This window comes from Phlebotomus papatasi, chromosome 2 (genome assembly GCF_024763615.1).
Source record: "Phlebotomus papatasi isolate M1 chromosome 2, Ppap_2.1, whole genome shotgun sequence".
Lineage (NCBI taxonomy): Eukaryota > Metazoa > Arthropoda > Insecta > Diptera > Psychodidae > Phlebotomus > Phlebotomus papatasi.
This window is the reverse complement of record NC_077223.1, coordinates 2112687-2138685: the sequence shown is the minus strand read 5'-3', so window position 1 is coordinate 2138685 and position 25999 is coordinate 2112687. Positions and strand designations below refer to the sequence as shown.

General features: G+C 32.9%; 1 protein-coding gene across 1 annotated transcript in view; it reads left to right on the top strand.

Annotated features, from left to right (window-relative positions):
• The window catches only part of LOC129802144 (protein tincar), a 206575-nt gene that overhangs the window by 120977 nt on the left and 59599 nt on the right, over positions 1 to 25999 (top strand). The window contains exons 4-7 of the mRNA XM_055847741.1: positions 1979 to 2136; positions 2290 to 2408; positions 6585 to 6691; positions 6784 to 6905. Of these exons, the coding sequence (XP_055703716.1) occupies positions 1979 to 2136; positions 2290 to 2408; positions 6585 to 6691; positions 6784 to 6905 (506 nt within the window). The remainder of the gene's footprint in view (positions 1 to 1978; positions 2137 to 2289; positions 2409 to 6584; positions 6692 to 6783; positions 6906 to 25999) is intronic.

Sequence of the window (25999 nt, the reverse complement as noted above, 5' to 3'; positions counted from 1 at the left end):
GAAGTCGGCGGCAGCCGCAGATGATAAAAGAGAAATAAATTATTATTATTATTAAATTATTATTATTATTATTAAAGCTTGATTTGGATCGGTCAGAAAACACATTAAAAATTACTAAAACATTTAAATGGAGCTTATCGGTTCATAACCCGTTTATAACCAATTAAAAGTCCGACATAAATTCCAAAACCTTCCCAAAAAGACCAAACATGATATCATCCGGTTGAAAAATGCGTTCTCTAGAGCGTTTTTAACCTTTAACCTTGAAAACCGTCATTACGATTGGTTTAATAATGTTTTCGTATAGGCCAAATGTTCATCTAAACCTCTAAAGCATATCCAAAAATGAAAAAAAAAGTCGTACAACACGTTTTCAATAAAACCAATTCTAAATGAAAATTTGAATAATTGAAAATTGAGAACAGTAGTCAGCGCCACTTTTTGGGAAAAATAGTGTTTTCATGCGGCGAAAACAGTTGTCAGTTTTAGTTACTGAATGGTTTTCAGTCATTTTTTTTGTTTTTAATTCAATTTTTTTTTTTTACTTTATCAAGAATTGAAACTTAAACAGTTTCAAAAGAACTACTCAAAAAATTAAGCAATACTCTTCCTTTATAAATTGACTCAAAGAAAACAAAGAAAAATATTAAAATTTAACTTAAAAATTTAAGCATATAAAGCAAAATGTCTCCTTCTCCTAAAATTTTTCAAATGCAAATATCTTTTCAGTGCATTTTGTGCCTGTTTTTCATGTACAATTTTCCGGAAAAAAGAGTTTTATTCAATTTTTGTTTCTTAGGTCGAAAACTTATTACACTGAGAAAGAAAGAGGGTGCTATTAACATTTTTTTCTCATAAATTTAACACTTTTAGGTGTAAAAATATATCAACATTTTTTAATGTTAATTTTACACAATTTTTTTTTACAAAAGTCTGATACTTCAGCGTTGAAACAGGATCCAGAAGGCCCGAAATACTTCTGATTCATTGAGGAATATAGTCCATTGCTGGTTGAACCATTGCAGCTTAATGGCACAGCATTTGTGAACTATGCCAAGTCCTAGAAACCAAGAAAATAAAAAATGTTTTAGTGGTAAAATTAACATGAAAAAGGATACCTTTAACACCTAATAACCCTAAAAAGGGTAATATTTACACCGATTTTGGATCTATACTGCAGGGTAAAATTAATATTTCCGGAGTGTTATTTTAACTTTTTCGGATTTCTCTCAGTGTAGGCTTAATTTTTTGGAGGTTCCTTAAAAAAGACTAAAATAAATATATATTGCTCTTAAAAATAATGTTTATTTGAATTTAAACTAAATAAATTTTATATTTATATATTTTTAAATTTAAATTTAAATAAGTAATAAAAAAATAATAACAAAACAATAAAAAAATATTAAAAACGATTTATAAAAACAAATTCAAATTTAAAATACTTGATATCATTTAATACAACAAGACTTACTTAAACATTATTCAAACTTTATTATCTAATAATTCAGAACTTGGTTTTTGAAAATATTTTGGAAATGTTCGGTATCGAATATTACCGCAATATCCTTGATTTGTTTTTTTTTTACATATTTTTACATTTTGTTTGATTTTATGACAGTTTTTGTGTTTTTTTTCTAAACTGAAAATTAATAATATTAATTTTCTTCTTATTTTAATAATATTGCTTATAATTGCCTTTAAACCTTTGAAACTTAACATTGTATCAAGTTTTTTTTTCATATAATGGTTGTTAGACTGCAACTGGTTAAACCTATAAAACTTATAGAGATCCGATTGAAAAAAGAACAGCAGCTTATGAAAGAATCACAGTACCCCTGAACTAAAACAAGTTTATCGCAAACTTTTTAGAGGAATCTTGTGCTAGATTGAAAATTACTCAAGCGTTTGGGAGAAAGTGGTGGAAAGTGTTTTGTGAATAATTTTGTGATCCTGGGAAGCAACAACTTATCTCTTGCAGCACTGCCAATCCCAAGCATCCAACCAACGCACCAATGGAGAGGAAAGCAGCAAATGGGAGACGCTTCCATTTCAACTCGCTATGGTCCATTTGGTATGGAATTCTCATGACGCTGATGACGGGATATCTTGCTGTTCAGGGTGCCCATCGATTTCTCGGTACGTGCAAAAGAAGACTGTTGAAGCCTCCCGACTTAAGCCCCCCTCTCTCCCCTTAAATTACCCATCATGTCCATTGGACCGAGAAGCATGATGGAGAAAATTTTCATACAAATGAAAATGTTTTTCCTAATTACAATCTTTCTTTGCCAGTTTGTTCGCTGTTACAATGGAAATTGGATGCACCATCCGTTGAATTGAATATACAAATTATTTTGTGCGGTTTTGTCTTCCTCCTTCTGCCCATCTTCTTCATCACGACAATTTTTAAGGTGAGATGCGATATTTTTTAATATTCCCTAAATAACTTTAAAAAACACCATTGAAAAAAATAAATTCCTTTAAAATATGTTAAAATAACTGCGATGTTTGGAAAATTTAATAATAGTGCTCAATAAAAGGTTATATGGATTGAGGTTATGAAAGGTTATGTACAACATAACCTAACATATATAACAAAATCTTTCGATAAATACAAAAATTATAGTATTATCCCCTCTAACTGCTTTAAAACATAAAAACGTAAATTTAAAACATTCATTTTCTTTTATAAAAGTGAATTTTCTAAAGCAAATATCTTTGAAAATGCGGAATAATGAAATATTCGATTTCCTACAAAAATATTGCCCTTCTTGAAAAATATAACAATATGTGTTTGGTTAATACTGCTTGGAATAGAGACGCAGGAAAATGTTGTTTTCTTTCAATATTCAAGAGGAAGGAATTACAATGGCCTAGATAAAGGGAAAACAAGAGAATTTGCCTCTATTTGAGTTTTCAGCAATTTTCTTCTTGTTTGTAGGAAGATTTCAATATCCGAAGGAAAACTCTATTGAACCAGTAAAAGGATTCGCTCCTTATTTCTGAGAAAATTTTTCTTTAGCTTTAAATCTTTAAATCGATATTTAAATGTTTCCAATTCCCAGATAAAGGGAAAGGCTATGAGGCTTTGCACATACTCTGGCTTAGAACACTTCATACCTTTCCCGAATTTCTTTAAGGAATTTTATCTATATTTTCAGGAAATGTGTTACTTAAGGCTAGTTATTAAAGTACATTATCATAAATAGGTCAGTTTAAAGAAAATATGAGAAAAATGTGAAACATTCGAGGCCACAATGTGAGCGAAGCCTGATAGCCTTCCCCAAGACTTTTAAATTAAAGAATAAAATTTTTATAATCCTATCTTCTGAAACTTTCAAATTGCTAAGCTGAATTTAGCCCAAAGAATAATTTGAAATTTCTCTATGTTACTAAATATCGTAAATATTGAGGTTAGCTTATAATATTTGAAGCACTAAGGTAAAGTACCCTGTAGTCAGCCGGTTTCTCAACTCGGCCAGTGCGACTATTTATTCAATTTACTTAGATTTGTTATAATATGGTCTTACCTATTTAACATTATAAGGTGTATTATATTATATAATATATAACCTAAATTAGTGAAAATTTCATAGAAATTGACTATAAAACGTTAAAAAATTGGTTAAATAATTCAACTGGCCGAGTTGAGAAACCGGCCGACTACAGGGTACTTTACCTTATTATTTGCCATTTCCATTGAAAAATTTCTCAAGAAATTTGTTAGAAAATTTTCAACTCCATATGAAAAAAGGGGTGCTTTTATGAGAAAAAGTTCAATTGTTCAATTTGGTTGAACTTTTTCTTATAAAAGCTTAAAAATAAAAATTGTGAACAGTTTTCCACACTGACTGTTCCTATGGAGAACATCGCCATCCATTGAGTTTTTTTCTGTTACTTGCATACCAATGAGGTGTCAGCTGAGCGAATTTCCATAAAAAAAACTTTTTTCATTTCACAATGAAGGTGTTTTTTTTTAAGAAATTCGAGTAAATTTTGGTTCTTTGATGGTGAAAATAGTGCGTGCATTGAGAAATGTCCCTTTATTGGGGATTAGGTATGTCCAGAATACTGATTTACGGGAAAGACGGGCAAAGTATTAGAAGTGCGTCGGAAAACAGTAACGTTTGCTGTTTTAAAGTGGTAATCGATTCAATTACCCCTCATTATCTCTTTGTCTGCTTCAATTTTCGTACCAAACGATTAAAGATATCCTTTAATAGTGATTTCATGAAGGTTTCGGTTATTTTTACGTATTTTTACCTCAAAGCTAAATCAAAACAAACAAATGTCAACGAGTTGTTCGTATTCAAAATTGGGCTTTTTTGCGAGCTTTCAAGTGAATTGGGAATTACAAAAATTTGAAAATTTTCTCAATGGAAATAGCCCATTAATCTTTAACTTTGCATTTTTACACCTTTTTATTTAATTTTCTGACATTTTTTCTTTTGTTGGTGCCCATCACGACTGTTTTGTGGTTTTCGAACACGATGAAGACTGGAAAAATAGTCGTGACAAGAACCAACAAGAAGAACAGTCTATCGTGTAGAAACACATGAGAGCAATCATGTGTTAAAAAAAAATGTTCAGGAGGAAAATTTTCCCTATTCATTTTTGAATGAAAAATAAACATATTTTACACTTTACAGTTCTCAAAAGCTTCTGAATTATGGTGCTATTCCAATGAAAAAAATGAGCATGTTTTTGCACATTACTGTTCTCAAGTACTAAAAAGACCATAACTGTTCCCACTTATTTCAATTAATGTCAAATGGCATTGTGAACGTGTGAAAGCTTGCTCGGCGGGAATATTCGAATTCGGATTTCGGTTGGAAAATCGACGAGATTAATTCAATGTTTTCACTTTCATAGTATTTTTTTTCATTTTCTATATCATGATTGACAATATGTATGGTTCTTCTCTCTACACAGAAACTTCATATTTTCTCCAGTCCTCGTCCTGTTTCAAAATTACCAAATAGTCATGACAGGTACCGACACAAAAGAAAAGTTCAACCAAAATCCGAATTCGAATATTCCCTCCGAGCAAGCTTTTACCCGATTACAATACCATCTGACATTCAGTCAGGTGGAGTAACCTGTCATGTCAGCTTGGTGACGTGATGCAGTTGGATGGATGGGAGTTGGCAATTTTAGCCTAAACCGCGGGTTTTCCCAGGTTTTCCATGAGTTTTCCCGTGAATGCTCATTGGTGAACAGTCAGCGAGCAGCATTAATATTCTCTACTCATTATTTTCCTTGAAATGTCGTATGGGAACAGACATGGTCTTTTTTAGTACTTGAGAACAGTAATGTGCTAAAAAAAACATGGTCACTTTTTCATTGGAATAGCACCATTAATGGCTTGTCTTTCTGTTGGTTCCTGTCACAACTATTTTCCCCAGTTCACATTGTATTCTAAAACCACCAAACAGTCGTGATAGCAAAGATATACCAGGGGTCCATCAAACCTAATAAAAAGTGAAGCTATTTTTGACTTTTTCTTGTAAAAATTTTGTAGACATTGCACCGCGACTTAAACAAATTCGCTCCTAGTTCCTGTATTATTTCGGCGAACATTATGAAATATGTATTTTTAGATAGCTTTTAATGCACGATTTCAAAATATATCAGATTAATTAGTCAATTCTCTTTAGGAAAAAACTTGCCAATAGTCTTCAGTGCCTCTATGCAAAAACGTATGGAAAAATGAAATGTCGAGAGCCCCATGGAAATTCAAAGAAAAGTTCATAATACGGAAGCACTCAAAAATAATAAAGCGCTAAAAACGTGTTCAATTTTTATTGGGATAGCACCGTAAATTCAGTATAAATTGCAATAAGGGAAAATTTATCTCATAAGTATTAATTTTAGTACATGACTATTCTCAAGACTTAAAGTGATTCTGCATGACCGATTTCTTTTATGCTGGTTCCTGTCACGACTGTTTGGTGGTTTTAGAACACAAAGAGGACTAGGGAGCATATTAGAGTTCGGAAATACCACAAAGAAAAGTGTCGATAATGCAGAAGCACTTGAGAACAGTAAAGTTCTAAATCATTGTGCATTTTTCATTGGAATTCATGGTGCTATTGCAAATTCTTTTTTTTACGTTTTTTTTTTTAAGTACTTTCCTGTTCTGAATTGTTTCTGCATTATCGACTTTTTTCTTTCCGTTGGTTCCTGTCACAAATATTTTCCACAGTCCTCACTGGGGAATCAATCAACCCAAAGAAAAGTCCAAAAAGTCAATAATCCAGACACACTTGAGAACAGTGAATTGGTAAAAAACATATTCATTTTTCATAGTAAGAGCACCATAACGCTGTATAAATTGCAACAATTGGAAATTTCAGTTCTAGAATTTTCAATTTAGTGCATAAATCAGTGGACCACGTTGTATCAAATTTAATTAGCTTTCCGACCTCTTCTACTGTAAATTGTAGAATTGAAAGGTTTAACTTTTTGACCTCAGTGCAATAACTAGGTGTAATTGCTATACTAAAGTCTCATTAGACTAATGATGTTTCACCCTCTGCATGATAGCACCCTTGTAAATATTGGTGACCGTTTCACGGTAATTTCAGATCGGAAATCTGGCCAATGATGGCATTAAATTGGCAAGTGGAGCAGGAAAGTGTTCGGTGGAGCCACCAGATGGTCTTGAGGAGGAGTCAAAGGGTGGTACACTGAGGTAATAAGATTGCGGTTTGACATTCAATTTAACTTTTGGTGTCTCTCTCGTTCATATCTTACCCCCAAAATCGTATTTTCCCCCAATTGCAGAGCACTATGGACACATGGTGGACCAACTTCGGCATTTCTGCACGTTATAGCTGCCCTAGCCCTCCTAGTCCCGCGTCTCTTGCTGGAAGCACGCATGATTGAGAATGGATTGCTGCCGAAAGGTAAGGAATGTCACATGGAATTTTATTGCTTAAGGGGATAAATGAATGTGATCATTTTCATTGGGAAATGGATTTAAAGTCATCTCGAATTTTCCCAATGAATTCCTTATATGCTCTTTTCTTGATGACTTTAAGATAGGCAAGGGGGAAAAGACTTTACGGGAGTTGGGGACTTATTTCCAAGATACAAATAACATAATGCAATTCGACCCTATCTGTTTTGTGTGAATCTCTTGGAAATTGACTAAAGGATCATCTTATTGCTCACTTTTTGCTATCTTTACAATTTTGTACCATTATCCTATGTCTTTCCGGGAAAATTTCCTTGGAAGGAGAAGCTTTGAAATCCGAATAGAATGCTTTTTCAACTCCAATCCATCTAGCTTTTTTTCCCGTGTATCTTTTAACATGGACAAAAAGGAAAAAGCATAAAATAATGGGGTTGAAATGCGTTCAGTTGATTTATCATCTTCTTTCAAATAAATCTCCCCAATGGGCATAATAATAAATCACAAGACATTTCCTAATGGCTGGGAATATTGAGAGAGAATTGACAGGAAAAGTACTTGAGTCGCAAGGAGAAAATTTGATCCTTATCATTAGGAAAAATGAATTATTTTCCAATAAAAAAAAACTTTTCCCCCAGATAAGATTTTCCCAGTACTTTGAGGCAGTTTTTTTTCTTCTGAAATAAGCGACTTGTTGCCAATTTATTTATTATTAAATCAATCACAATAGAAGACGTGTTGCTACAATCTATGTTACTCTATTGAATGTCAACAGAAAACTTGTAAGGACTCACCCCATCCTACCCTTTTAGGGCATAGGGAATGAAACCCTTTCCTGACTTGTCTTCGCATGACTCGGTAACTTTATTACAAAATTCCAACACGCCATTATTATGGTCTTCCATGCGGTTTAAAATTGAAGTCTATCCCCTTGAAAAGTTGAAAATATCTTCAGAGAGAGAGAGTGTTGGAAAAATTTTCTTACATGTAAAAATTGCTTGAGACTGCGACAGAAGATGCAGCAAAAAAAAAGTAATTTCCTCACAGTGAAGAAAATCCTTTTACCTTGAATATAGAGAGGCTTTTACCCCATAAAATATCATAACTATACATAAAGGGAATACTAAATGGATAGGGAGACTGCAAATGACATTTTCTATTTTAATTAAATACACAAAGCTAATATGAAATGTTGGCAAATATCTTATTCACTTGGTTGCTTTTGATATCTTTCGTGTTATTACTTTATAAACTTCTGGCTAAGAAGATGTATTTCTTAACCATTTATGCTGAAATTTGAAATGTTTTCCAAATGAGCTTTTCATCTTGCAGGAATATGATTTGCATCAAACATACGCCAAAATAGAGAAGAAAGGGATAGCAAAAATCTCTGTCAGAGTTTTACTTTATTTTGAAACTGAACCTACTAAAAACTTATTACTTATGCCCAACGCACAATGACTTGTGTTTTGTAAACATGTTTTCGAAACTTCCTATGAGAGTGAGCGAGATGACTAGATCTAGATCTCACTCTCTCTCTCACAGGAAGCCACGAAAATGTTTACAAACAAGAGTTATTGTGCGTTGTTCATTTATGCCCAACGCAAAATAACTTTTGTTTAGTAAACATGTTTTTGGCATTTCAGTGAGAGTGAGTGAGATCCAGATCTAGTCATCTCGCTCATTCTCATGGGAAATTTTGAAAACATGTTTGCAAACAAAAGTTATTGTGCGCTGGTCATTACCCTACCTTGAACAGTAATTTGGGCAATTAGTGAGCAAAAAGTCAAATTCGACCAGCAATTTAAAAAAAAATCATCAACTTCCTTTCAAGACTGAAAAGCTTTTCAATTCAAAGTGTAATAAACCCATTGAAAATCCCAGATAAGCTTATGGTAGCTGAGATTCTTAACAGGGGACCTCGGGGTGCTTGCAACTCGAAATGCGTGAAAATTCTATTTTGATTTGAATTAGGGTAAGAGCTCATAATTTTGGACAGTTTCTAAATTTGGACACTTTGAGGGTAAAATTGGACACTAAAAATAAATTGTTTAAAATTATGGATTTTTATTCCAATATTTGATGAATAATGAATTCTATCTAAATATTTCTTCTTTTTGGAAAATTTTAACACTAAAATTCGTTAAATTTTGAATATGATTTGAGTTAAAATTGCTTTTTTGAAATTTCAGTGTGAGCAATTGCTTACGAGAAATATGACATAAATTCGTGTTTACTTCAGTGTTATTTAGCTGTGGTGAGATATTAATAATGTTTCTTCGCTTTGCTTAAGTGATATTATTTTATATTCATTGAATATTCTGTTGATTCACGTTAATGGTGATTTGTACATTTGACCTGAAGTGAGATTTGCTTTGTGAATTAGATTTTTCGTGTGAAAAATGGGAAATTTTCTAAGAAGACGAAGAGGACTTAATAAGATAGTTCTTGAAATGGAGAACAATGGGCGAGGCGGATTAGCTATTTTAATATACAGCCAAGGTGTCCAAATTTACAACTAAGGTGTCCAAAATTTGAGTCAAATTCATCTCTACATATCAATTCATTTTTAAACGTATTAAGACTAATTTTAGTAAAAACAAACACGATAAACAGCTTGTCAAGTTTGTAAATAATCCTTCTGAAAAAAGAGTAACAAAAAATATCAATTAGTTTTGGAAATATCGCAATTCAAACTTGGAACATTGATGCTTATAAGCACCCTGTCCAAAATTATGAGCCTTTATAATAGGGGTAAGGAATCGCGTCGAAAAAACTATTCTTTACCCAAAAATTGAATTCACAATCGAATTTTCACACATTCCAAGTTGCAAGCACCCCGAAGTTCACTGTAAAGAATCTTAGCTACTATAAGCTTATTTGGGCTTATCACTAGTCATTTCCTATTCTAAACAGTTTGAGTACAGAAGACTAACGAAAGAAACAAAAATCATTGAAATCGGTTAATAAACATCATCGGGTAGCAGTGGGGTAGAGTGGGAACAGATACGACCCCTCCGATAGAAAGGTCTCGATCTCAGACAAGACACAAATACTAAAATTTAAACGAAATCGCTTAATAGTGGCTCCGGCACTTTTAGATCAGGAAAATTTCATAAAGTCAAAATTTGCATACATTTCTTTCTTAAAAGCTTTACATATGTATAATATATACTCTTTCATACACTTCTTCTTCTTTTGAACATTTTATTAATTTAAATTTAATTCTGTCCAATTTAGAGACCGAAAGACTGGGATAGATTTATACAAATTTTCGAGAAAGAAAGAGAAGTGAATATTGATTTTGATCGAAAATGCAATTCGGTCAAGACATTTTTGGTTATAGCTCGGGTCAGGGAACATCGACGGAAGAGTGCGACCCACCGTTGGAAAAGTCTCGACCTCACCTACAACATAAAAAATATAAAAAAAAGCATCGCCTAATTTTCGAAAACTTCGAAATCGAAATTTCAAAAATCGATTTTTCCGTTAATCGAATCTTCGATTAAATCGGATGAAGTTGTAGTATTTAGTTGTAGCATTTAAGGAGACCATTCCAATTCACTATTTTTTTTTTTCAAATTCTGACAAATAAAACAGGAGATACGACCATTTTAAAATTAAATGTTTAACCCCTTATAGTTCGTGTCACGGGGGTCCAGCAGGGAGCTTCATTTCTTTTATCGAAAGCTCCCAGTTTAAAAAAATACGGACTCACCACTTATTCAGAAACAGGAAAAACTTAGTTATTACGAAGCTTGGGACCGTACGAATCATGGGAAATTTCCCCTACATGAGCGTAATAGTTCGTAATGTCCGTAATAATTATTTAAAAATTTAAATTAATTAATATATGAAATATTTTTATTATATTCTTCTATTTTTTTTTATCCGTAAACTCTATATGGGAAAGCGTGCTACCTTCGGACGACTCAAGCATCGGAAAATTCAATCTTTTTCCTATGTTCTTGATGGATTTGACCCATGGCTCTTATCTGGAAAATTCAGGCTTTGTACTAGCTATTAAAATATATATAATATTAAAATGGGTGCAATTCATTAAAAAATATATTGAAAAAAGGAGTTGTTCGAAGCTTGAATCTTGCTAAGGTAGCGCGTTTTCCCCTACCCTTGAAATAAAACTATTTATTTTTGTTATATCTGGCTATCAATTTGCATTATATTTCTTTTCGCGGAACATTAGGTTTGAGAAAGAGAAGACAAATGTGAAAATATACGAATTGCACATTCAAATTTAAATGCCAAGTTCGTTATTGTGGCTTTCAAGGGCGTGGCCTATTTTTTCACAGGCCTTAATTATGAACAAAGCTTTAAATGAACATTGTGAGGATAATTTGCTTAGGATTATGTCACAATAACTCGGTGCTAAATTGAAAATGTTGAAAAACCAACTCTATTTGTTGAAGTTCTTGTAGAAGGGGGCGTGGCATCAATTTAAAAGCGGGCAAAGATATTATGCTGGACATACCTACGGCTTAAACCGATCGACCGCGTAACGTAATTGTAATAAAAGTAACACTGAGAAAAAAAGAGGGTGCGATTAACATTTTCTCCTCATAAATTTAACACTTTTTATATGTAAAAATATATCAACATTTTTTAATGTTAATTTTACACCTTATTAAGTGTAAAATTAGCATGAAAAAGGATACCTTTAACTCCTAATACACCAAAAAAGGGTAATATTTACACCGATTTCGGATTAATACTGCAGGGTAAAATTAACATTTCTGGAATATTATTTTAACTTTTTCGGATTTCTCTCAGTGAATGATTAAACTTCATTCCCTGAAGTTCCTCACTAAGCCATCTCTCGGCTTAAGTTGTTAGTCTGTCTAAGGTATAACTTCATTCCAGATATCCCAGTATCATAAGATTCTCAAAACGAAAAGTGCAAAAAAGGGAAAGTTAAACTTTTTAAATAATATATCCGATATCACTTTAACAATAAGCAAAGTGTAAATATTTTTCAAGTCAAGAACTACCATCACCCTTAAGTTAAATGGATAAACCCCTTTAATGCAAACACTTCAAATGCAAATGTGTTGATGGAGGGTTTGAGAACGATATGATTTCTTTGAGAATGGGAAGAAAAAACTGAAAGAAAAATCTCACAGACACTATAAATTTATGCAAATTTATGAATATTTCGTGACAGGGGGGGCACCCATTTGAAGTTTCAAACCATATTCCACCTGTGATACAATTTTGCGCGTACAATAGACGTTCCTGCAGCCAAGAGAGTTTTCACTTCGTTTTTCCCCAACAAATTTTCCCCACAAAACACGCACTGCAACCATGAATTATGGGTTACAATATATTTTTGCTCTAACTTTATGACTTTCCTTTCTGCCACGGCACTCGCTTTGGGGATCCACCTCCATGAGCTTTTCTTTTACACACAATTTACACTAATAAGTTTTTCCCCCTGGTGACTCTTTGAATTTTCGTGCATTTGGGCTCTTGGAAAATTTTATGCTATTCAAAAAATATGAATACAATTTTTCCCCCGCTTTGAGCGAATAATTAATCCAAATGAGAGGAAAATTTATTGAATTCCGGTTAAAAAAAATACATGAAATTCAATTTGGACTCGGAAAATATTGCATTGGATTGAGCATTAGCATTTAATACGACATGTATTATTTATTATTCATTTAAAATTTCAGCAAATTTGATTGAGTAATTGAATAAATACCGATCAGTTATGCACAATTTTTTTCCCAATATCCAACTGATTACCAAGAGAGAATTTTCAAATGAAAAATAATTAATTGATTTTGTATAAATTGACTGATAATTTGAATGAGAAAAATGCCAAATGAATTTTTAACACCTTTCCCCATGACCAAAATGATATCCGGAATATTGTCTTCTGAACCAGACGGAAGCTAATGAAGCAATTTTTCAGTCATGAGGTAAAGTTATTTTGTTCTTCTGTGTTGTACCTCCGTTAAGCCAATTATGTTCATCATGAGTAAATGCTAACCATAGCAAAGTGTCTGATTAAAATCCTACCTCTAAGCCAATGTAATCCCTCTATAATTAATTTGTTGTACTCTTTGACATGAATTTATGTGACTTTCACCCCCCTTAAAGTATTGTCCGCACTTTAAACTTTTAATTCCGTTGAAAAATTGGTATGAATTCCGGGTTTTAGCCAGAGGGTTGCATTATAATACCTCATATCTATTCATTTATTTATTATTTTAAAAAATTCTCATTCTACGATTTTTTTTATCTTCTTGTTTATCTTCATGAAAAGAATATCAGCTACAGTAAGCTTATTTTCTTAAAGTATACCTTAATCCACAAACACGCGTTTCTGCTTTCGAGAACCACAAAAAGATATCTAAAACCGCACTGAAGTTCTTGTGGTTTTCTCCAGAACTTGCAAACTTTTGAGGAACTGTCACTCACCATTTGCAAGTTGTTTTGAAAGTTTTCGACGAGTAATCAGCATAACAGACCCATTTAAACCGCATGTTGAATGGTAAATAATTTGATTAACATTTTCATCAGCAATAATTGTTGCAAACCACATATCGAGATTCTGTTCATTTGGTTTCAATATGGCTTGAATGTGCTCCATAAGATCTCATTTCAGGTGTTGTACAATTTGCAAATTGGACATCAAAACTTATACCAAATTTTCTTGTTATCAAGATGAGAAAGACCAATTCACAGACTAAGTTTCATTCGCATTTGAAAGAGGGAGAAATTTTGAACTACCCCAAGAGAAAGCAGGAAAATTCTTCATAAAAAGGGCGCCGTGCTTTTCACTATATTTCTGACTTACCAAAATACGGAGGTAGCGTTTCTTATTAAAATTGTTCAACACCAAAATGGGAAAAAATTATCCTAAAATAGTGTAAATCAAAGAATTGCATGAAATCATTCCTGAAATAGCCTTAATATTTCATAACCTGATAATATTGAATAACCTGAGAAAGAGCTTTTCCACCGTTTTGCTCTGGAGGTTGGTCACCAACGCTAAGACGGCGGTGGACGCTAAAAATTGCACGGGATCTCAGTGAAACGAAACTGTACTTCGAAAGCATTGTTGATGAATAAATTTATCTATCTATCTGTCTATTACTTTTAATATGAAAAATCAATCCAAAAAGAAACCAAAATCATTTCTAAAATGTTCTAAATATCAATCCCAAAAATCAATAAAATGAATTATATAAAACGATATAAATACTACATTGTAAATGGCATGAAATCAATCCCAAAATTATCTAAATATCGATTCCAGAATTAGATGACATTAAACCTGAAATAGTCTGAGTATCAATCCCATAAAAAAAGAAAATCATTTTTAATACAGCTTAAGAAACAATCCCCAAAGAAGACAAAATTAATTCTGAAATGGTGTGTAAATATGGATCCCAAAAATAAATTAAATAATTTATAAAACGTTTATATACCACTGTAGAAATAGCACAAAATCAATCCCAAAGTGATTTAAATATTAATTCCACAATTAAATTATATTAATCCTGAAATAAGCATCAATCCCATAAAATCTATTCTAAAATCATTTAAATATGAATCCCAAAAGAAGACAAAATCAATTTGTGAATAAAAATAATACAAAAAAAATATCCTCAAAAAAAACCCGCGACCCCAATAAGGATAAGCGGTTGAAAATGAATGAATGAATGAATCCTTAAGCGATGTTGAATCAATCCCAAAATTGCAATAGTTCAAAAATGGTAAAATCATGAATCCCAAAACAGGACAAAACAAATCTTAAGATAGTCCATAATATGAATCCCAGAATTATATAGAAATAACACAAAATTTACTTCAATATCAGTCTCAAAAGATGATAAAATCAGTCCTAGAATCGTCCAAATTATAAATCCAAAAGAGAACAAAATTTATCCCAAAAAAACTAAATCCCAAAATTATCAAAATAAGTATCCCAAGATGGGATTGAATCAATCGTGAGATATTCTAGTTAAGCATAAATTCCAGAAAGGGTTTAATCGATTGATTAATCTTGATTAATTGTTCTCATTAAACCTCTCGTCAAGAAAAGAATCAACATTTTTGCCTAAGTTGACATTTTCTTTTCTGTTATTCTTTGAAAAAATATGAAAAAGCAGTGAAACGTCACAATACAAAATAATCATAATACAATTAAAATAAAAAATAGAAGAAAAAACATAATAGAATTAAAAAGATTAAATCCTATAGAGAACCAATCCGAAAATAATTTAAATTGGAATTTATTTCACAATCCCACAAAGGGATAAAACGAATACCATTACACTTGAAAATAAAATAATTTAATATAATAGAATAGAACATAGGGTAAGTGTGCCAAATTTCGGCATAGTTGCATGCAAGCGTCAAAGTCTTAAGTTTGAAATGTAATATTTTAAATTCAAATTGATTTTTTTTATTCTTTCTTCTGAAAGAGTGTTGCTTGGAGCCTTGTAAAGAGTTTACCATCTTTATTTATTCTAAAATCATTCTTAATACATTTTAAAATAAATAAAAATGTAGAAATAGCTTTGGTGCCCTATTTCAGCCACCTTCATTCTCATAGTTCCTTGCCTTTCGGGAATTCTTCCAATGTCTTTTTCACATCATCTCATTTGTCGAATCTACATTTTTTTGTTATTCTTTTGCATTGTATAATCTCTGGAGTACGTAAAATCTAAAAATTCATGGAAATTCGAGGAACAAAAAAGGTGGCCAAAATTTCAAGCTGGCCGGAATTGGGCACACTTACCCTAATATACTCTCATTCAGTCCCATAATGTTCTAAAATTGAATCATTAAATGAATTTAAGCTTAATTCTATTCAGTCCCAAAATGCCCTAAAATTGAATCCGAAAATGTTCTTAAGCTTAAAACCATTCAGTCCCAATATAACCAGTCCCACAAAATCCTAAAATTAAATTTCAAAGTGCCATTGTACTTAATCCCCCCCCCCAAATTATAATATTCTAAAATCAAATCCCAAAAGGCTAATAACCTTATATTGCGTACGATTGTGTCCAAAATATTTATCACAAAAATCACATTCACTGTGATTAGGTAGTTTTTATTCATTTAAGAATGTTTTGTACCTTTAGTCATAGTTTTACTGACATTTCTCTTGAAGGAAAATGTACACCAGTGCAGTTAATTTAATTCAAAATGTTGTAAAAATATGTTTACGATGCGTACCTTGGCGCGTAGTAACTATTAGAGGATCAAAAATTTAATCCCATCGTGAGATTGGAATGTAACCTGTCCCATAATTTTCTAAAGTGTAGTCCCAAAATGCTATTAAATTCAATCTCATTCAGTCGCCATACTATTAGTCTCATAATGTTCCAAAATTGAATCGTAAAATATCATTGAATTCAATCCCATTAAGTCAACATTAATTAATTCTAGTTCTTGATTCTTTTAAATTAAATACCGTTGTGAATTTAAAGTATCATCAGTCCCATAATGTCCTAAAATAAAATTGGATCACAAAATACCATTAAATTCAATCCCATTGTTTTTGTGGGATTGGAATGCGATCAGTCCCATAATGTTCTAAAATAAATCTCAAAAATACCATGAAATTCAATTTCATCATTTGATTGGATTGTGGTGAGCCCCTTAATTTCCTAAAATTAAATCCCATCCTGGGATTGGACTGTGATCAGACCCTTAATTTCCTAAAATTGAATCCTAAATCCTATGAAATTTAAATTAATTCAATCCCAATATAATCGAGTCCCATAGTTTCTCAAATTTGAATCCCAAAATGAGTTTAAATTTAATCCCGTCGTGGGATTGGAGTTTGGTCAATCCCATGTCCAAAAAGGGTTTGAAATTTTGACTATTGAGCGTTTCAACTCTATTTTTAATTTTTATGCACAAGTTTTTGCACTGATAAACCCTTCAAATTGAAGCTATTCTCACGTTATAATTCTCCTCTGCGGGATCATGTGTAAATTATTGCATGGGGTAACAAGCAAGAGGAGTTTAAAGTTCAGTGTAAACTAGGTCAATGAACTTACAATGGTTGATGTTTTCTACCCGGAACTCAACCGCAACTTTCTTTTATCCATTCAACAATAGGACATGGAAAACTGAGGATGGGAGGAGATCAAAACTTCATTATTCATAATGCATTTAAAGCTTTTATGTACTATACTTTGAGCTTTTTCTCCTCCTAACTTCAACTCTCAGCCACTTTTGCAACCATATGGCACGTCACTCATCCTTTTCAGAATGCAGAAGGACTTGGTAATCCTATTAAGTGTCATACGTATACTTATCCTCCCGCAGAAGATGCTTCAAAAATTTTTATTGGAGCTTCTATTTTTTCCATATTAATTCCCAAAGTGTGTTTGCAACAGTCTTTGCAATGTTGAAGAGTTCCTGGTATATATTTCCATTGTAAAAGGCACAATCGTCCTGTGAATATTTCATCACTTTTGCATACATTCGTCTTCTTAGTCCCTTTCCTGGGAGATATAATTCTTGCATGAGATAAAAGATGAATGGTTTTATTCATATCAGTTGTTGGATTATTGTCTGATGATATAGCGATGTTACGTGGGTGGAGGACTTTTATTTTCACGCCACACCAATAAGTCATTTTGAAATATTCATCCACTTCTCTGATATGTCTACATGAACTATGTGCCAATTGCCCTTTTGAATTTTTTTTTTGTTTTTGCGGAATATTCTATCCCCAGAACAATTTCCTGAAAGCTTCTATCGTGACGTCTAAATTTCTTCTCGAATAAATTCACTTAAATGTTTCTGTATAATTTTTAATCAAACACAACACTAATTACGGCAAATATTCAATTACAATTTTGCAATTTTTAACATATTTTCCAGCGCAAAATACTCGTCTAACATGCAATAGTGTTTAATGGGAATTAATTCAAAGTGCACGGGATCAAAATGTTAGCAATAAAGTTATTATAACTAATGTGAGATACTCATAAACATGAATACAAAATTAACAACAACACGATAAATCTCTTTCACTAAAATTTGTTAATTGCACTACTCAGCGATCAAAGTTTTGCCTACGAGTTCAAGAGACGCTTGAAATCAAGTCTTTGATTTTAAGCTTGATTAATTACATCTTGTAAGTTTATTAAGTAAGTTTGAAGAGAAAAGCGTGGAACTTTTGCATAGTGGGATCATTTGGAGTAGGGTAAGTGTGCCAAATTCCGGCCAGCTTGCAATTTTGGCCACCTTTTTCGTTCCTCAAATTTCCATGAACTTTTAGATTTTACGTACTCTAGAGATTATACAATGCAAAAGAATAACAAAAAATGTAGCTTCGACAAACGAGATGACGTGAAAAAGATATTGGAAAAATTCCCGAAGGGCAAGAACTATGAGAATGAAGGTGGCCGAAATAGGGCACCAAAGCTATGTCTATATTTTTATTCATTTTAAAATGTATTAAGAATGATTTTAGAATAAATAAAGACTGTAAACTATTTACAAGGTTCCAAACAACACTCTTTCAGAAGAAAGAATAAAACAATCACTTTGTATTTAAAATATTACATTTGAAACTTGAGACTTTGACGCTTGCATGCAACTATGCTGAAATTTGGCACACTTACCCTAAATGCTTTTATTTAATATGCGAAATATAGCAGAAAATTATTTTTCCTTTGATTTTCTAATAATTTCATTTTGAAAGAATAAGTAATAAAATTTTAATTCTTTTGAAGTCTCGTATTGAGTGAGCGGTATTGAGAAGAATATATACTCTATAACCTAAAGACAGCTGATAGCTGAATAATGATTGTTAGAAAACTCAATAGAGTCAAAGGAACACCTATTCGGTAGGGCACACCTATTGGCAATCTCGTCAAAATGACCTTCTTCAATGTCGTAAGTTTCTGAGAATTCGAAGAAGGAATTTAGAAAACAAAAAATATTAAAATTAAAGCCCTATTTTTGAAACATTTTCCTTACAGCAGATATAAATTTTTACCTACTTATTTTCCAAAATTTATGCACTGGTGAATATTTTCATAAATGATTTTGATTCCTTAAATTCGAAGCCACTATCTAGTTCAGCATTTTCCAAAGATTTTCTTCTCCAGAAATCGGTTTATTAAAAGTGATCACCTTGGTGATAACTTAAGGTAAAAAGTAATAAAAATGGGGTAAAAAGTAACAAATTTTGATGTCTCACGGCGAAAAGAAACGTCATTTCCATGTGTCACCGTTTGTTGTTGTAGACAGTGATGGTGATGAAGATCCAAAAAAATAAATAAGACGCACAGCCCAATGTATACTCCCAAGGATAAAAACTCTGTTGAGTTTTACTGAATCTAAAATATTTAGTTCAAAAAGAACACAAAACACTTCTATCCATTTTTTTGTTTTGTTTTTATTCTGCACTTGAGTGACATTTACTCGGCAACTCGTCGACAGATTTCGTGAAATTCATCTCGCCCAATTCGCCATTTTCGCCTTTTCAGACAGCTTCAATAGATTTTTTTGCCAAAAATAGCCTTTGGTAAATATCTTGAAAAGCTCTTTTCTCGTTCAGATAGAGACAAAACTGTTCTGCAAAGGTGTAGAAAAATAAATTTCCTATGAAAATATGTCATCTAGGTATTTTTTTTAATTTACGGGAGACCGTAATAAAGCGAATCAAAATGTGATAATTTTACACAATGCCTGATACTATTTACCCCAGCCTTTTTGAGAATGGACAAAAAATTATCTTTTAGAAAACGGCTCGATAAATTTACAGTAGACTCTCTCAAATTCGGGAATATGGGACCGAAATGTCAGTCGAATTAGACAGAAATTTGGGCGACACACTTTATGAAATGCAACGATTTTTTATTCAAGTGCATACAGATATTGAGTTTACACACTCATATATATCGTAAATTGTATGAAAATCCCTTAATAATCCAAAATCACATCAAAACTAAGACAAACCATGCCAAATTTGAGCATATTTGCTTCATTTGATAATCATAACCAAACTTGAAAAATGACAACAAACTTTTTTCAAATGTAACCGCTGCCCGAATTAAAAAGTAGCCCGATCTTAAAAGAGCCGAATTAGCGAGAGTCTACTGTATTTCCTTACAAAATAGAGGAAAAATACTTTCACAAAGTTGTAGAGCGGTAAATGTCTTATAAAACTGCGCTAATTAGAAATATCTGGACCGTTCGGATAGCTTGTAAAAAATAATATAGGGAAAACTGGGGCACCACCAAACACCAATTTTTATTACTAAACTACTTGGGCTACCATTTCTTCAGTGAACAAGCATCCCTATAATGCCTATAAATTTATTTAAGTCCTGTCCTCTGAAGTCGAATATCCGATTAAAAAATCGCAGTGTTTGGTGCTACCCCGTGTTTGGTGGTGTGGTGCCCCAGTTTCCCCTATCCGTTTTGTGACTTTTTGCCCCAATCTCTCCTAGAAAATAAATTTACTTTGTAATGCTGCTTGTAGTCCTTTTCACAAGTGAAAATCAATTGAAATAGTACATCTTTCTCTGTTGTGGCAGCCTCAGCTCAGTGTAGCCCCACCTCCCCCTATTTTACTTTTTTTTAATTTAAATTAAGTATACAGCTCCAATTTGATTCTTTACTGCTCATTTTCACTTTGCCATTTAAAACCATATTCTCTATATCTCTTCCAACTCATTACCTTCTGCTACACATGATTTAAATCAAAAACGAATTCAAAAGATTACACATGTTAAAATGTTAAGCTTAAAATTATGTGAAATGATTTTCGTGAAAATCCTCTAGTGAAAATATCATTTTAAGCTTCAAAATGATTCTGTAAGTGCTTACAATTGAGTATTTTATCGTGGTCCAACATGTGAATTCATGCAATTTTCACATCCAGGATGCATGAAAATTTCCCCTGCGGTGAGATATTCATTTTTCATCAAGGGTGAATGCAAAGAATCACAAACAATTGAACGGGATGAAAGGTATCGGAAGGCGCCAAATGTAGGGGACTCTGACAGACTAAAAATGCCGCTGGGAAAGCGTTTGAAATCGATTTTGTATTATATTTGGTGAAATGGACACTTTAGTGAGGTAAAACTTTGGGGAGAGTTTGAGTGAATTGATATGTGAAATAATACAATCCATCAGGAATGGAAACAAAATGCATTTTTGCCATATGTCCATCGTCCAGGAGAGAAAGTTCTTTTCCAACAACTATTCTTACCTTTTTTTCCTGGGGGACTTTCTCCCCTAGCTCATCAATATTTTTCCAATTTCACGAGAAGGGACAGAGAAAAGCCTCCCCATAAAAATACGTTTTGATTTTTATGTATTTCCCTTCACAATAAATATCCCACTCTTTTGTGACAGGGTAGTAACAGTCCAAAGGGTATTGTCTTTAGGAAAGGAGAATTGGAAGAGACAGGACTGAGGAAGAGTTCCAAGGAAATTCATACTTCAATGCAATATTGCGAAGTACAATTGGGTGTGGCACTGAAAAAGGCGGGAAAATGGAATAGTGTATATTGTGGGGAAAAAGGAAGGATTACAAGAGTATGTAACACTTTTTTGCTATATATCCAACCTGCTCGACATGAAAAGCACTCTGTGGTAAACACTCATGATGGGGAGATGCTGCAAAAAAGGGTGGCGGATGCACATTGTTGAGCAAGCAAGTGATGCGTAAACAATACTATAAATTTCCCTCACATACTCCAAATTCCCCAGCCTGTATCTCCACTGTGACAGTATGAAAAGCTTGTGGCAAATCCTTAAATAAAAGGATAACGACAATATCTTACCCATACTCCCACTAAATACAATTTAAAGTCCAATCTCTTCTTTCTCCCTCATCTTTATGAGTATCCATATGGGTGCATTATTTGTGTCTTTAGTTTGAAAATGGATGGAGTGAGAGATTCTCAAATGGTGATCCTTCCGACGATGGAAGTTAGGCATAGGCCTCCTTTCAAAGAAAGAGTCACTTTACCATGGTCAAATTTCATATAAAACGAAATCTAAGCCTTTGTCCGTAAAATTCCGCGGAGTTTTCTAAAGAAAACTACAATTATACCTTGGAAATTCATTGGATTTTCCGCGGAATTCGTAAACAGTCCAAACATATTTCCCCGAAAAGAGAATGCTCAAATAAAAGCATATAAAATATTATAATTTTTTGGTTCGAACTCAAAGAGAGAACAATAATAATAATCCACTATAATCCACTCGTTTTAGCAATCATTAAATGTCCAAACAGTGAGAGATACCGACTTACGGTTTTTAGGTGCCTCTCCTACCATAAGTCAACAACGCCTATCGAATCTTCAGATTACCCATTCTCACTCTCTCTATCAACTACAGTAGAGTCTCGTTATAGTCCATATTTGGTTTCAGATTTGACACTTGGGTCGCACTATAGTCCATGTCATTTTTTAAAATTATCAACGACTTTTAGTATTGAAATTGCTCGACGGCTTTCGCTTTCTTTGCGATTGTGGTACTTGTCCTTGCTCTCTTCATTATGGATCACAATTATCACAACTACTTAATAAAGTTTGCCAAAAATATTAAAATAATTATGCTTGTTGCGTACAAAAAACATGACCTAACATAAAATCAGTGTTTTGAAATCAACGGTCGATAAATTGTGGACTATAGAGCGATGGCCTATAGCGAGACTCTACTGTACAAGTAAAAAAAACTATCTGTTAGAAATGTTTACTGAGGGCCTACTAGAAACGAAAACGTAAAATCAAGTGTTTTTTTAGTACAAAAATTTAGTACACAGGTATTCAAATCTCTTCATTTTCAAAAAATACTTGAAAACATAATTTCTTTTACGGCCAAGTTCTCAATTGCAAATATAGGGCTGGATATAGAGGATCATAAAGCAACCCCTCAATTATTTTCAATTCATGAAGCTTTGAAACAAAAAATTCAGTTTTAAGCCCATTGTGCACAGGACACTTCTTAACCAAGATCGGATTATAAATATGTTTCGAAAAGGTCTTGAAATTATCTGTTTACAACATAGGGGAAGTGTGCCAAATTTCGGCCAGCTTCTAATTTCGGCCACTTTGTGTGTAATTTCCGCCATGAAAATAAATTAATTAAAATTATGTATGTAATCATCAAATAGTCAATGAATTCATTTTGCTTTCAAATATTTATTCATTTTAGGATGTATTAACACAAAGACCGTTAGATTTTAGGTATAATTTGAATTTAAATTGCGTTGTAAAAACTCAGTGTGGAAAAAGTCTTACAAAAAATGTGACAGATTGATTGTGTTTCTAGCAGTCTTCTGATTTGTGGTGAAGTGCAAAAGGTTTTCCTTCGGTGATTTTCATGAAAATTGATTAGTTTTCATTAAAGATTGTTTCTGTTTATATTAATAATGAATCAATCTTTAAATTTCGGGTAAAATTTCCCAGCTGGATCCTGTATTTCGCGTAAAAAAGTATATACCTTGTGAGCATCTCTCCAGTGAGGTAGTGTTGCCTATTCCGGCAACGTATTTTGCTTTCCTAAATTTCTTATTCATTTTATGTTTTTTTTTTTCAATTTCTGAGTTCTACAATCTCCAGAGAAGAAAACCATCGCTTCTATGAAAAAGATGATGATGTGGAAAAGGCCTTGGAAGAGTTCAGGAAAGGAAAATTACTACGGGAATCTGCACGTAAATTTGATATACTACTCTTCAGGTCTTCAGGACAAATTACACGGAAGATCTCAGGGCTTGTGGGTCATATAAACGTATTAAACTAAATATTAAACTCGTTCCGGTTGACGTTTTGAAATTTTCTATCCGTTACGTCACAGAAGGTGGTCAGAAAAAAGGTGGCCGGTATTTCACACAAAGTGGCCGGAATACTACCCAAAGCAATGCCCATATTTTTACTAATTTTTCAATATTTTAGGAAGTCATTTAAATAAAACGAAGATGATAAACTAGATTTCAAGGTTACACACAACCCTTCCGAAAAGGAGGTAACAAAAAATATCAATATGAATTAAAATTATTGCATTTCAAAATTAGGACTTCGGTGTATGCAACTATGCCGAAATTTGGCACACTTACCCTAATAAAATATCAGCTCAGTAGGACGAACTTTAATTTTTGACAGTTATTCGAAATGGCGGACAGACGCGTCAAATGAAGATGGAGACCACGTGATTTTGTAGATTTCGAACATTTTGCCCTAAAATCATACATAATTGCTTTATTTTTATTAACTTTCTTTTCATATAAAGCTTTTAAAAAGAGTCATAAGCATTCAAATGAAATAAATCATGTGTTCCTAGTTATAAAGGTCAATAAACATATTTCAATGAAAAATATTAACCAAATAGAAATAGATTATTCTAGTCAGGTCAATTTAGAATAGATTTAGGTGATTCACTGATCCGAATCCGTTTTTGGATACACCCAGTGAGTACTAAATGCTAACCGATTTCAATTCAGCCAAGGAACATGTATTTTCAGCTGAATTCTGCTAACCTTTAAACGACACTCGCAAAGTAATGTCATTTCTATATATTTGGTTAGCATTTTTTGTTCTAGAACTGCTGACTGGTCAGCATATTTTTGCTTATCGATTCAGCAAAAATATGCTGAAAACGCTGCTTTTTCAGCTGATTGTGTTCGTTTGTTAGACTTTCAGATAAGTTTTTGATGGAGTAGACCTTTGAAAGTATCCGTTTTAGGATACTTGTACCCTACATGGTGGATGATATATCTCTATATACTTTAGCAAGATAGACCAGTAGGGGAATTCTGTAACAGTATGACAATGTCATATGACAAATTTATTTTTTATGTAGTAAATTCAGAAGAATTTATCGAAAATCCATTCCGTATCAGTTACAGAGAGCCTCATAGAACTCTTTTCAATGGCGATTCGATGCTCCTTGAGCCTTAATGTTGGCCTACTTTCGATTTAACCACAAAAGTTTGTCATATGGCATTGTCATTTTGTTAGAGAATTCCCCCTCAAATTGGCGAAGACCATCAATAAATTTTAAAATTATACGAAGTCTTACGAATAGCAGGATGGAAAAGCGACCCCCGGGAGGAAAACGCTTCCGAATTTACGGAACTGATACACTCAATTACTCATTTGACTAAATTAATTATAGGGAAAACGGGGAACTGAAGGTACCGCCCATTCTAGAACCACAATTCACTGTACCATTAATTGTTTCAAAATTGTGATTCACTTTTGGAGATCTTTACCATCCCACTTCTGAACTTGTAAGGTCTGAATATCAAAAGTTTCAAAAAGGAAAACAGGGCACTAAAGGTGCCACCGACCTTCTTGACCACAAAGGGGTTAAATGTTTATATTACTCCACTGAGGTACAAGACCTTCTTGAAAGCGAGATTTCCGGAACAGCCATTATCATTTCTCTTACACAGAGATAAGGTTATCAGTATCATGACCCGTGGAATCAAGTTCACTGAACGGAATTCAAACGTTAATGCCAGAAAATTCCTGGTGACCTAAAGACTGATTTCAGCTCGGGATAATTGCATCATAGAGAAAGTACTCTACCACTTGACACTCTGAATGCCCTGACTCCAAAGTTTAATGTTTTATAAATAAAATATTCACTTACATTTTTAAAGTTCAGTTTACAGCTGAAATCGCAATGTATCTATTAACAAAACTTTTCCAAATCCATTTAGTCAGTGTAAACCTCTATTTGAACTCACTCTGTCTAAACTTTAAGAAAAAAACCATGACCAAGCTTGGTGAAATTCTTTTAGTACACAAAATGTTCAAGTTGATGTGCTTTAGGGCATATTGAGAAGCACTGTACTGTGGCCGAAGTATCTACTTCACTGCGAGATATATGAGTCCAGTGGGAGGCAGGGTGATAGAGCACAGACTATGGAGGGTGCATGGCGTATAAGTAGCCGCACAATATTCCAAATTTGTTTTTTATTGCCAACATAAACACACAGCCATTTCTCTTATGCTTGGTGAAGCATCGTGCAGAGGAATGTACAAAAGCCCATCACAATTTTCTCAATACACCAAGGCTTGATTTTCCCGTACCATTTGGAAAATTTTTCACATCTGATTTTAT